Source organism: Ursus maritimus, unplaced genomic scaffold (genome assembly GCF_017311325.1).
Source record: "Ursus maritimus isolate PB19 unplaced genomic scaffold, ASM1731132v1 scaffold_26, whole genome shotgun sequence".
Lineage (NCBI taxonomy): Eukaryota > Metazoa > Chordata > Mammalia > Carnivora > Ursidae > Ursus > Ursus maritimus.
The window spans coordinates 624,507-637,784 of NW_024425119.1; the positions used below are offsets into that span (position 1 = coordinate 624,507).

At 39.3% G+C, this 13,278-nt stretch overlaps 1 protein-coding gene across 1 annotated transcript in view; it reads right to left on the reverse strand.

Annotated features, from left to right (window-relative positions):
- BCL2L13 (BCL2 like 13) overlaps positions 1-13,199 on the reverse strand; it is an 89,269-nt gene extending 76,070 nt beyond the window's left edge. Inside the window, exons 1-2 of the mRNA XM_040641970.1 lie at positions 13,043-13,199; positions 2,830-2,998 (exon numbers count right to left, since the gene is read on the reverse strand). Of these exons, the coding sequence (XP_040497904.1) occupies positions 2,830-2,950 (121 nt within the window). The 5' untranslated portion in view covers positions 2,951-2,998; positions 13,043-13,199. The remainder of the gene's footprint in view (positions 1-2,829; positions 2,999-13,042) is intronic.
- Positions 13,200-13,278: the final 79 nt, after the last annotated feature.

The following is a 13,278-nucleotide window of genomic DNA, read 5'->3' on the forward strand; positions in this document are numbered from 1 at the left end:
GGAAATCATAAATATCTAGAATGACTCTTCAGACTGTTTTATAAGTGTCTTTATGTTCTAGCTCTGCTTTAAACAAATCGGAAGATAGAGGTAATAGATATGGTTATTCTATATCTAGAATAGATATAGAACGAGGACATGGAATTCTTTTTTTTTTTTAAGATTTTATTTATTTATTTGACAGAGAGAGAGAGCCAGCCAGCGAGAGAGGGAACACAGCAGGGGAGTGGGAGAGGAAGAAGCAGGCTCCCAGCGGAGGAGCCTGATGTGGGGCTCGATCCCAGGACTCTGGGATCACGCCCTGAGCTGAAGGCAGACGCTTAATGACTGAGCCACCCAGGTGCCCCATGATGACTTGGAATTCTAATCAACAGACCCATATTTTTTTTTAAAAGTCCTGACCCTCTATCAAAATTGCCAAGTAAATGTACATTTATTAACATTTTCAATTAAAATTTCTTATAATAACTTCATTTATGATTCCCCCTTTAACTGACTTTTTCAATGAAAGCCCTACTACCAGTGACCTAGGAGAAAAGGTTTTTATGGCAAATCAAATATTTTATAGCACTGCTACTGATTTTTAAAAGAACTAGAAACAGGGGCACCTGGCTGGCTCAGTCAGTGGAGCATGAGACCTTGATCTCGGGGTTGTGAGTTTGAGCCCCATGTTAGGTGTAGAGATTGCTTAAAAATAAAATCTTTAGGGGGACGCCTGGGTGGCTCAGTAGTTAAGTGTCTGCCTTCAGCTCAGGTCATGATCCCAGGGTCCTCGGATCGAGCCCCGCATCAGGCTCCCTGCTCAGCGGGCAGCCTGCTTCTCCCTTTCCCACTCCCCCTGCTTGTGTTCCCTCTCTCGCTGTGTCTCTGTCAAATATATAAAATCTTTAAAATACTAACTAACTAAATAACTAAATAAATAAAATCTTTAGGGATGCCTGGGTGGCACAGTCAGTTGAGTGTGACTCTTGGTTTCGGCTCAGGTCATGATCTCAGGGTCATGGGATCATGCCCCACATTGGGCTCCACACTCAGAGAGGAGTCTGCTTGAGATTCTCTCTCCCTCTCCCTCTGCCCCTCCCGCTCATGCACGAGCACTCTCTCTCTCTCAATAAATATATCTTTAAAAAAATAAATAAATAAAATAAAATCTTTTTTAAAAAATTGGAAACATTTAGACATACAATATGAAGGAGATGAAATACAGACACATGTAAACATTTATTAAAATAAAACTGAGTGAAGGGAACCTGGCTGGCTAAGTGGAGCATGTGGTTCTTGATCTCAGGGTCATGAGTTTGAGCCCCACACTGGGTGTAGACAGTACTTAAATAAACAAAAAAAAAATTGAGAGGGGCACCTGGGTGGCTCAGTCAGTTAAATGTCTGCCTTTGGCTCAGGTCATGATCTCAGGGTCCTTGATCAGATCAAGCCCCACATCGGGCTCCCTGCTAAGAGGGAGACTGCTTCTCCCTCTCCCTCTCCCTCTCCCTCTGCTCCTCCCTGTTGCTTGTGCTCTTGAGAGCACTCTCTCTTTCTCTGTCAAATAAATAAAATCTTTAAAGAAAAACAGTGAAATAAAATCACAAATAATTGATTATAACTACATAAAAACTATGTATATTGATAAAGATTAGAAAATCAGAAAGTAAGGGGCACCTGGGTAGCTCAGTAGGTTGAGCATCCAGCCCTTGATTTTGGCTCAAGTCATGATCTCAGGGTCATGGGCTTGAGACCCCACATTGGGTTCTGAGCTCATCAGGGAGTCTGCAGCTCTCCCTCTCCCTCTGCTCCCCTCCACTTACTCTCTCTCTCTCAAATAAATGAATAAATCTTAAAACAAAAGAAAAAAAGAAAGTAAAATATGTTCTGTAAGTTTGGTTATAAATTATAAATTAGGGGTGCCTGGGTGGCTCAGTCAATTAAGTGTCTGCCTTTGGCTCAGGTCATGATCCCAAGGTCCTGGATTTGAGCCCTGCATTGGGCTCCTTGCTCAGCGGGGAGTCTGCTTCTCCCTCTCCCTCTGCCTTCCACTCCCCTTGCTTGTGCTCTCTCTCTCTCTTTCTCTCTGTGTGTCAAGTAAAGAAATAAAATCTTAAAAAATAAGTAGATAAATAAATAAATGGTATCTCTTAGGAATTCTTAAAGTTATTTTGACAGGGCACCTGGGTGGCTCAGTCAGTTGGGCATCTGCTTTCGGCTCAGGTCATGATCCTGGGATCAGGCCCCAAATCGGGCTCCCTGCTCAGCGGGGAGCCTGCTTCTCCCTATCTCTCTGCCACTCCCCCTACTTGTGCTCGCTCCTGTTCTGTCAAGTAAACAAATAAAAATCTTAAAAGAAAAAAGTTATTTTGATATAATTTTGTTAAAATAGCAATCTACCTTGGGGTACTTAAAATATGATTCAATATTTAAAAACAGAATACACCAGGGGGCACCTGGGTGGCTCAATCAGTTAAGCCTCCGACACTCAATTTCGGCTCAGGTCATGATCTCAGGGTCCTGGAACTGAGCCCAGAGGCAGGCTCCATGCTGGGCATGTAGCATGCTCAAGATTCTCTCTCCCTCTCCCTCTGCCCTTCCCCTCTGCTCTTGCTTTCTGTCTCAAATAAATAAGTAAAATCTTAAAAAAAAAAAAAAAAGCATTAAAAGTCTTCTGGGAATGGATCAGGGGGTGGGAAGGGATGGAGTGAGTGGTTATTCTTTAAAAGATTATTAGTATTATTTGCTCTTATAATCACAGATACAAATTATTTAGATATATGTATTTTTATATACGTGAAGTAATTACTACCACTTAATATAACCACCATGAGCCAAAGACAATACCTTGGGGCGTGGAAAGATGTTGCTCTTGTAGCTTCTCCTGAGAGAGGAGTCCCAAGTAGCTGAGAACAACATACTTTGTTTCATAGTGAAATCCTAGAGGCACAGTAGTAGAAGACGCCATTGAGTTGGCTGCCAGAACTCCAAAAGTCTACTTATAGATGTGTAAAACCTAAAAACATAAAAAGTATTTTTTTTCAGTTTAAAGTTTGTTACATGCCAGTACATTTCCCCAGCGACTGTAATTATTCAACTAAATACCAAAATAAATATTTCTCAGACTTTTTTCCCAGTAATTTTTAAAAATTCTAACTTTAGTTTACTTACAAGTGGGAATTTATTAACTTAGATTTCAGAGCAAAACCAAATTTCCCTTCTATTCCTCTCTAGTTTCTCTGTTTTCACCTATGTGGCAAAAACACTGGCTATGCCCCCACCTTTCCCTTCACCCCAATCTACATTCTCTTATTTCTTTTAATAATAATAATAGGGCCACCTGACTGGTTCAGTTGGTAGAGCATACCACTCTCGATCTCAGGGTTGTGAGTTCAAACCCCATGCTGGGTGTGGAGATTACTTAAAAATAAAATCTTAAAAAAATAAAGCCTCCAAAATTCTAGCTAGGTCCATGGCCACACAACTGCAGACCACATTTCCCAGATCCTTAGCAGCTTAATGTGCCAAATGATTAGCCTGAGTCAGAGGAATATGAGTGGAAGGTATGTGGGCAATCTGTGGGTCTCTCCTTAAAGATTTTCTCTTTCCTCCTTGCTATGGTTTGGAATGTGAATATGGAAGACAACCAGTTCTGACATGCAAACAAGGAGACCACTTTAAGGGATGGTAAAGTAACAAGAGAGAAGGAACTGGGTCCCTGAATCACCACGTGTAGAAGAGCCACCTGCCAGCCTGGACTAACCCCCTCTGGACCGTCATTTAAGGCACTTCATTATGAAATCTCTTCCTTAGGCATCCTGACTTGTACCCTAACTAATACAACTAGAACTTTTACCTTTTCACATGGACTTAGTAGCTGTTTTACCTAACATGTGCCTTAATAGTTGTTTCAAATAAAAAATTCTTATTAAGGAGTTTCCAAATAACTTAGTTTTTTACTTCAACAATAACACTAACTGCTTTAAGATCTCGGGAAATATCCAGTAAAAGAAAAAGAGATTCAGATAACTAACAACATGAAAAGGAGACAAGCACTGCTGACAAAATTTAAGATCTATAAGCAAACTAAGAGAAATGTCTAAGAACGATAAACAATGAAAAAAACACATGCAGAATTTAAAATACACAAAAGAGGGGCGCCTGGGTGGCACAGCGGTTAAGCGTCTGCCTTCGGCTCAGGGCGTGATCCCGGCATTATGGGATCGAGCCCCACATCAGGCTCTTCCACTATGAGCCTGCTTCTTCCTCTCCCACTCCCCCTGCTTGTGTTCCCTCTCTCGCTGGCTGTCTCTATCTCTTTCGAATAAATAAATAAAATCTTTAAAAAAAAAAAATAAAAATAAAATAAAATAAATACACAAAAGAAAACAGTGGCTATATAAAGAGAGAAAAAGGAATAACATAAAAATATGCTTTGAATGGTTAAATACTTTCTTTAAAAAATGCATTTATGGTTGCTATTATCAGTTTACTTAGGCTATCGAAAGAAAACCTAGTGCAATATTTAAAAGTCCCTATTGTTTCCTATCTTCAGGGAGCAATGCTACCAAATTATATCAAAACATACATTAAATCAAACAGTAGGTCTTAGACTGCTCTGTTCAACTTTAAAAGTTTATCAACTTCAGAAAGTATTTCAAAATTATTAATACATACTCCAAAGAAAGGGAACAAGTGTCACAGCTTACATCACAGGAATAAAAGCCACACCCACAGTGTAATTACAGGGTGCTTTACTCCTAAAAAGCTCAAAATATTTGATACTTTTACAGTTACCATTTAATAGTGGCAGAACTTCAAATTTGCAAATATGAAAAGGGATACCACAGAGGTAAAATAAGTTTTCTGAGGCCTATCGGTCAAGTACTAGCTAGCAGTGATGCCGTCATGAACCTTCGCTTTTTTATTGTATTTTTTTGCCTGCCTACCATCTGAACCCAATTTCCTTTATAGGGATCATCCAACATTGTGTCAATCTCGATAGGAAACAGAAATCTCCCAGCCCCTACTATAAAAGCTAAAATGAGCTAGATTTTTTTCTTTCCCATTCTCCTGTTCTGCGGCATGTAGGGTATGAGATCTAGGTTCAGCCAAGTCAGAGACTCCTACCAAGATCTAGATTGTGGAAAGACATTTAAATTAAAGATAATTCATGGAGAAGGTTGTGGTACTAGGTCAGCAAAGGCAGAGGTGCAGGTTGGATAGCAGTATCCTAACTCTCTATTCCTTGGCCTGATCCCGGCTGAGTCTGCAGCCAAGGCTCCCTTGGTTCCTGCCTGTTTCCCAAACCTAATTTTCCAGCTTCCCATCCATTCTGTGAGCTACCCAATGCCCTTTTCGTAAGTCCCATTTCTATTTAAATAAGCTAGAATGACTTTGTGTTGTTGGCAACCAAGAACTAACTGGAACAAGGGCCAAGACTGGAACCTAATTTTCTTAAAATGTGTGAGGCAGTTCCCTGATTCTAACACACTACTTTAATGTGAAGATTACTAGACTAAATTTATAGTTTAGAAAAATCTTTAAAGTCCTCATATCGACCTAGTAATTATATCTACTGAAACAGAAGGCAATGCCTTCTGATAATTTTGTGTGTTCATTCAACACACGTTTCTTAAGATACAAGGTACTCTACAGACATCAGGCACAAAGACAGTAATTAAGATAAACCACCCGCCTTCTGGAGTTTTTGACCAAGAAGAGGAAAACAAAAATATGCAAGTAAATCAGAACAATAAAGTTCTATGATACAAGTCAGTATCCAGGAAGTAGGAGAAGGCAATCCAAAAGAAGAAGTAGGAAAGTCTCTCTGGGAAAGGGAAAAAGTAGAAATCAGGAAAGCCTTTATGAAGTAAAATCTGAGCCAATCTTGGAACATTGAGTAGGTATTCACTAACTGACAGCATAGGGAGATGAGACAGGGATGATTTTAGATGTAAAGAAGGCCAGGAAAAAGCACAGAAGCATTTTGAAACAGCATGAAACATAAAAACTAAAGAAATTTGACATGGCTAAATCGAAAGATGGAAGGCTCAGCAGGAGTAAGCAGCAGTCAGCATTTGGTGTGCTTTGTACACTATGGGATTCTGGGAAGCTTAGGTTTTATCCTATAAGCAAGGAATTATTTTGACCATGTTCATGAATGAACCCCCTAAAACTGTATGCAAATTCTCTGTGCATGAGCGTTTTTTTCTGGAAAGAAAAATTATTCCATTTCTCTCGTTAGAGTCTCAAATGAGATCATGATGTCAAACAGGCTAAAAATTACTACAGAACACTACCAGGAACTACTGAAAGGTTTCAAGCAAGAAAAGCGTATCAACAGATTATATTCTACAAAAATCACCCTGGAGGTGGTGTGGAAGATTAAGAATAGAGATTGGAGGCAAGGACACAAGTTAGGGGAATACTGGAGAAATCCAAACAAGAGATGTATGGAGGCATAAATTAGAGCAAGAACACGAGAAAGAAGGGCATAAATAGGAAAAATATTAAGAGCTTTAAAGATTTAACTCAGTAAGAGTACTCCAGGCAGCTGTAGGGAAAGTGATGTTACTCCTACCTCCCAAATCAGATAATATAGGAGAGCTGGTTTAGGAGAGGATAATAGGTTCACTCTGGGGCATACTGAATTTAAAAATACCTAGGAGTTGTTCAGGTGAAGATGTACATCAAGTAGTTGGACGTAACAGGTCTTACACTAAAAGCTCTGGACTGGAGATACAAAATTGTGCTCTGCATAGATACAAGTCAATGAAATTATCTAAGGAGACCGCATGGAGAGTTAGTGACTTCCAATGGGTAGGAAGTGTCAAAATTTCAGGTAGGAGTGAGAATGGATATTACAGTTCGAAAAACCCATATTCCATAGATAGTTTCACACCGGGAAGGGAAACATTACCTACTGTTTTCAGATTACAAAGTATAGAAAATAAAGCTCAGCAAATCTTCAATCTTCTTTATTTTTTCTTCAATCTTCTCTATATCATTGACTCAGTACATGGATGGGAGGGAAGAATAAAAGCACCCAGCACTCCCTACCCCAAGCACCACCACCAGAATAGGAGCCAGAGAATTTTTTATTTATCAAAAGGAGACATGGTTTTAAAAAATATGTCAAGAAATACTGATTTCAAAAAAAAAAAAAAAGAAAAAAGAAATACTAGTTTCATCTGAAAAAGAAACACCATTAGAATTCAGGGCAAAACTAACATTTCAGGGGTCATCAAAAGATGAGAAGCTGGCAGAGGCAACCTTCAAGTCTGGATTGGAACAGTCAGAAAGGAAGGAAGAAAAACAGGAAAGAGTGTGTTTACAGAAGTCAGGGGAGGAACCTTACTAAGAAGGTAGTGAAGAAATGTGTGAAATATAACACCACACCAGAAAGAATGAAAATGCCAGGGTAATGATCCCTGACCAGTTCTATCTGCTGGCCAGGGGCAATAGCAAAAGGTAGGGAGTTGAAAACCGAATGGGAAGTGAAAAGGGAGAGAAAGAAGTTTTAGTCTATTCTTTCAAAGAAAGAGCCTGGTTGGATGGGAAGAAAAGAATAGAGACCAGAGAGAGAGAGATGAGTTTGAGAGTTCATTTGTTTTGTTTTTGTGCACAACAAGAGTCTTAAGCATGTTTACACTCAGTGGAGAAGGAGCCAATGAGATATAAATACAGAAAGCAAGGAATAAATTATGAAGTGAAGTTCCAAAAGAGAGGGGAGAACAGAGCAAATCAGTAACAAAGTTTCAGCTTTACAAAATCTCAGAAGTTTTTGGTAACAGGAATAAAGAAGTACTCACATTCTGAAAAATGCTTTAAATAAAAAACGATGTTCTCAAATTTGTTATATTCACATTCCTGTATGTATTTATCAAAAATCTGTATCTGAAGACAATTCTAGTCATTCTCCAAACCAGATGCCATAGAAAAAGCATAGTTCACTGAATTTCCAAGTTCGATTTTCAGCCTAGTGCTCTTCAAATTTTCTTACAAATCCCAATTGCCTAAGCATAAACGCAATCTTAATCACGGATTTCATAATTTTCCATCCTCCAGACTCGCTTTACTATTTGCAGTAAAGGCCTCAGCTCTAGTATACATTAATATTCACACAACCATATATTTAGTGGATGATTATACTCTATTCAATTATTTTAACATTTTTCAATGATTTTACACTAACGGACAAGATGATAATACAAACTCCAATCATTTAAGTTCAGTATACAGTTTTTAGGCTTTAAATGTGTATTGTATAATCCAGTTATAAACATACCAGACCTAAATATGACAGACTTACAGCATCTCTCCAACCTCTAATTTAGCTTGAGCTTCTAGGTGTAGAGCAACAAAGCAGCTCGTTCACGCCTGTGATCAGGTGGTGGGGTAGACAGACCCTAGGAACACTATTACACATCTAGTGTGTTTGTATTAAATTACAGAACACACAAAATGTAAACTCCACAGCACTACTACAGGGTCATGTACTCTAAGGGTATTCTGGGAAGAGAGGGCATGCACTTTCTTTGCAACATTCTGTAGTGCGGAGTCAGCATACTGCACAATGGGCTCTTGCATTTCGAACAAATATAAATAAATTACATCTGCCTGAGGCCTCTATATCTGAAGCACTCTTCCATGTGTTGTCATAGTAATCCTCTATGCTAGAAGGAAAAGGTAACAGTCTCAATTTTATTGATGGAGAAACAAGAATAGACAAATAATTTGCACAAAATCACACGGCTAGTTAACACTGCAATCACTCGGTTAGGTACATTGTCTTCAGTTCGGAACTCTTTGCCTTTAACTGCATACACTCAATGCATATTTACTGCATGTCAGGCAATGTGCTGGGTGAGAATACAGAGGTGAAAATACTAACAATAACAGGAGGAAGAAATAGTAGACAAACAAGGTGTTTTTTCGAACAGACTACTGAAAAGAGCAAATTTGTCAATTTTAAGAATGGCGCCAAGGAAAAAAGGAAAAAGACAAATCCTGTAAGCAGGGTATAATGCTCAAGTCCATCCCACTACTGCCTTATCAACACAGAGTACATTTCATAGGTAAGACATCTCAAGCTTCTTTTTAAATGATAAGAAGAACACAGTTATTTTTACTCTAAATTTTGTCTAGTAGACTCTTTTAGAATTCAAATTAGGTATAAGTGCTCTTGATATCCAGAAGTTTAAATATAGTTTTAAATATACAAACTGTTGGGAATGGGGCACCTGGGTGGCTCTGTCGGTTAAGCATTTGCCTTCGGCTCAGGTCATGATCCCTGGGTCCTGGGATCGAGTACCACATCAGGCTCCCTGGTGTGTGGGGAGCCTTTTCTCCCTCTCCCTCTGCCTGTCTCTCATGAATAAATAAATAAATAAATAAATAAATAAATAAATAACTATTGGGGTGCCTGGTTGGCTCAGTTGGTGACTGATACATGCAACTTTTGATCCTAGTGTTGGCATGAGTTCAAACCCCGTGTCGGGCATACGGCTTATATAAAAATAATAAAAATTTAGAAAATAAATACATAAATATAAAAACTATCTTTTGCACAAATCTAACAAGCCACTGAATATATCTGTGTTACCCAGTTGTTTCTTTCTCTGCCTTACTACACCTTTAGTTTGCTCCTCTATTAAGTTACAAGTAGTTGTCAGCCAAATGGACAGCCTGAGGAAGCTTAGGGTAACTTAATCCTATGTTTATACATTCATTTGGTGGCATCTCCAAAACCAGGCGCAAATAAAACATCCATGATCCTTCAGTAACAAATGTAACATCCACAATTTGCAATCAATAGTTCGCTTTATTTTTTTTTTAAACCAGATTTCTATCATGAATACCAGTGCAAATTCCAGGATGCTAGCACTGATAGTATTATACGAATTAAAACACATTTTATGAACAATAACCAGAAGGTGGGCAGCACTATTAAATTCTACTTTAAATTCATATGAAAAGCAAATCTGCAGCAACATGAGAGTTTTTTGTAGTTGTTTCCCAAACTTTTCTGATCATAACCACCTTGGATGCTTGCGGAAAATAGAAATTTCTAGTCCCCACTTCAGGCATACTTTTTAGAATACCATAGCTATATTGTATTCCTTAATCCCATAGAGTCAAAACAGAAACACATTACAGCTTAACATGTTTTAATTATTTCATGAAGCTTTGTTTTTAGACCATTTGCATCTACTAAAATTATAACAAAATAAAACTGTTACATACTCCAGTAATAGAGATGAACAGATCTATAATCCCAGTTTACAAAAAGAAAAATAAAAATCCACAGATAAGACAACCACAAATCAAAACTCTGGAATTTTAAACATTAACAAAATTTTGGGGTTACCAGACCTCTAGTCTTAAGACTCACTGGTGGTTTGAGTATGGAGTTTGTTTCAAGTTCCACAAATTACCATTAAGTCCAGTAACTTATATTTTTTAAGATCCATATTTTATTAGTCCCTATAGAATTCTAGGACTTTCTCTAAATTAAGAGAAGTAAAATTAAACAATCCTAATAAAAATTGTGAAATTTTAAAAATTCGCCCCACCCAGCTGCAAAATGCAACTGGGCAAGGGTGTCATTTTTAAAACTCAGCAGACACGAAATATTCTAGTGTAAACAGTCCCTTTCATACTGAAACATGCTTAATTGAAATACTCTAGTTCAATCTTGTTTTAAGAGCTGCCCCAAAATGTTTTCACTCAGCAGTTGGCATTCAAAGATAATGTACTTACGGAGAATGCCTCACTCTCCCCACAGGCACAGTCTGACTTCACAATAATTAGGCTTCCCAATGTAAGTGTAGACAGCTTTATAAAAGGGAGGAATAAAATTCTGTTGCTCTGTCCCACTCCCACGTATATGCCAGAGACATGAAAACACATGGGTACACAAAAATTAACACATGAATCGTTACGGCAGCATAATATTTAACAGCCAAATAGTGGAAATAACTGCCCATCAACTGATGAATAAAGAAAATTGGTATATCCATACTATGGCATATTGTGGCCATAAAAAGAAGAGCTGATATATGCTACACATGGATGAACCCTGAAAACATCATGTTAAGTAAAAGAGGTCAGTCACAAAAAACCACATATTGCATAATTCTGTTTATATGAAATATCCAGAATTGGTCAATCTACAGAGACAGACAGTAAGTCAGTGGTTGCCTAGGTAGGGGAGCTGAGGAAGAATGGGAATAAAGAATGACCACTAATGGGTACAGGGTTTTTTTGGGGGGTGATGAAAATTGTGGTGGTCGCGAATTCTGTGAATATACTAAAACCAATTTAAAAAAAAACATTAAATCATGCAGTTGGTGAGCTATATATATCTCAAGGTGTTAAAAAATCAGCTACTCTGAAAATAGCCCCCTCCCTTCAACCCTGTAATATATATTAAATAAGAAATCGTGGTGACCAGTTACTTGGAATAAGATATGAATCAAAATGAAACTGAAAAACTGATAAAAAGTAGGTCAGCAAAACTGATTGTTTAAAACTTGTTTTCTATGTCTTACAGAAGACATTTTTTAAGAGAAATATCTTATAAGAGAAATATATTTTTAAAACAATGATTATTGTTGCAAATTACTTGTCCTAAAAGTTTAGTGTATGAGATATTTAGTATTGATTAACTGATGTGCTAGAGCGCACAGCTTTTCTTTGCAAAACTGGTTGGACTCAACTTTATATATCCTTCAACTGAATTCAACTACTGGGGTACAAGCCTCCATGAGAAAATTAATCATTAAAAAATATATATATACTGAAAATAGTACCTGGCCAATCAGAATAAAAGGATTTTCAAACCCTTTATTGGCCTATTATCAAATGAAGAATATTTCACAATGGCTTAGTTTCAATTCGCAGGTGCAAATGTGCACCGTGCATTTGTCCAACTATGTATATAAGGTATAAATAGTTTACTACCTACAAAAACATTTGCTTAATTTTCTGGGAGATAAAAAAAGAAGGTACTAGAAGGGTGTGGCAACTCATCCAAGGTCACAACAAGTCAGGGCAGAGATCAACATTCTGGTTTACACCAGACCTCCAGAGGAAATCTTATTGACAATTTCGCAAAAAGTCTTCATGTTTGCTTTGCTTTACACCATAAAGCAAAAAAAAGGGGCGGGGGTTACCGTCGGTTCAGTTTAAAACTTTTAAATAGAGACAGTGAGATAGCTATTTTAAATAAATAAATAAATACTGGTGCGGGGAGTGGTTAACCCAAAGATCCCAGCGGGGAGCGTGTGAACAACTGGCCAGATCCGCCGGATTTTCAACCCAGGTCAAAGCCTCTACTCAAAAAGTCTAGTTTTCCTTCATAGCTGATTATGAAGGAAAGAAACTTGGAATCTTCCTGGAATAGCGAGAAGAAAAAAATCAAAGGAAGAAACGCCTTAGTGTGAACTGCATTGCCTCCAAGAATAAGAAGGCAGATTTTTCTAAAAAATAAATAATAGTAATGATGGGTGTCAGAACAACAGCGAATAAAGGATAAAAAATTTCTAACAATCCGTGAGAAAAAACAACTAGGACTGGCAGAGATAATCTATAATCATTCTAAACGAATCGCATGAAACCTTTCCCTCAAACAAAAAGAAGTCCACGATCCCCAGCCTGGTCCTAAAAAATGGACACGGGTTTTCCACGTGAAGGTCTTTGTGGGGGAAGACCGGCGGTGTAGGGCAAGGGCCGAGTTCCTCCGCCTCTGGCAGCCCTCTCAGGAAGCCCCGCTCAACAAGCGTCCGCGGTGGGACCACGCTGGACAGGTCCGGTTACAAAGAAATGGACCTCTCAAGCTTTGAGAACCCTCGGGCAAAGGAGCGCCGGTACACACACACACACTCTTTCACTCACTCATAGTCACGCACTCACTGACACTCACTCACGCGTCGTCGGAACCACTGGGGAGGCGGTGGTTCGGCACAGTCTCTGGACACCTTCCTGCCCAGTGAAAACCGCCTGAGGAGCTGGATGAGGACCCAACTCTATCGGCCCAGAACCCCACTCCCCTCACCTGGCCCTGGCCCCTTGCCCCAGAAGAGATGGAAGGGGCGGCGGCGGCGGCGGCGGCGGCAGTCGTTTCCGACAAGGTCTCCCAGCGGCGGTGGCTGCTTCGACCCGCGGCCCTAATCTACCGCCGCCGCCATGTTGGAAGGTGAGGTCACCCCGGGCGTGCTTCCGTCACCGCCAGCGTCGGGGCGGGCCTGGGGCGCTGGGAAGCGCCGGAAGGCGGGGGGGGGGGGGGGGGGG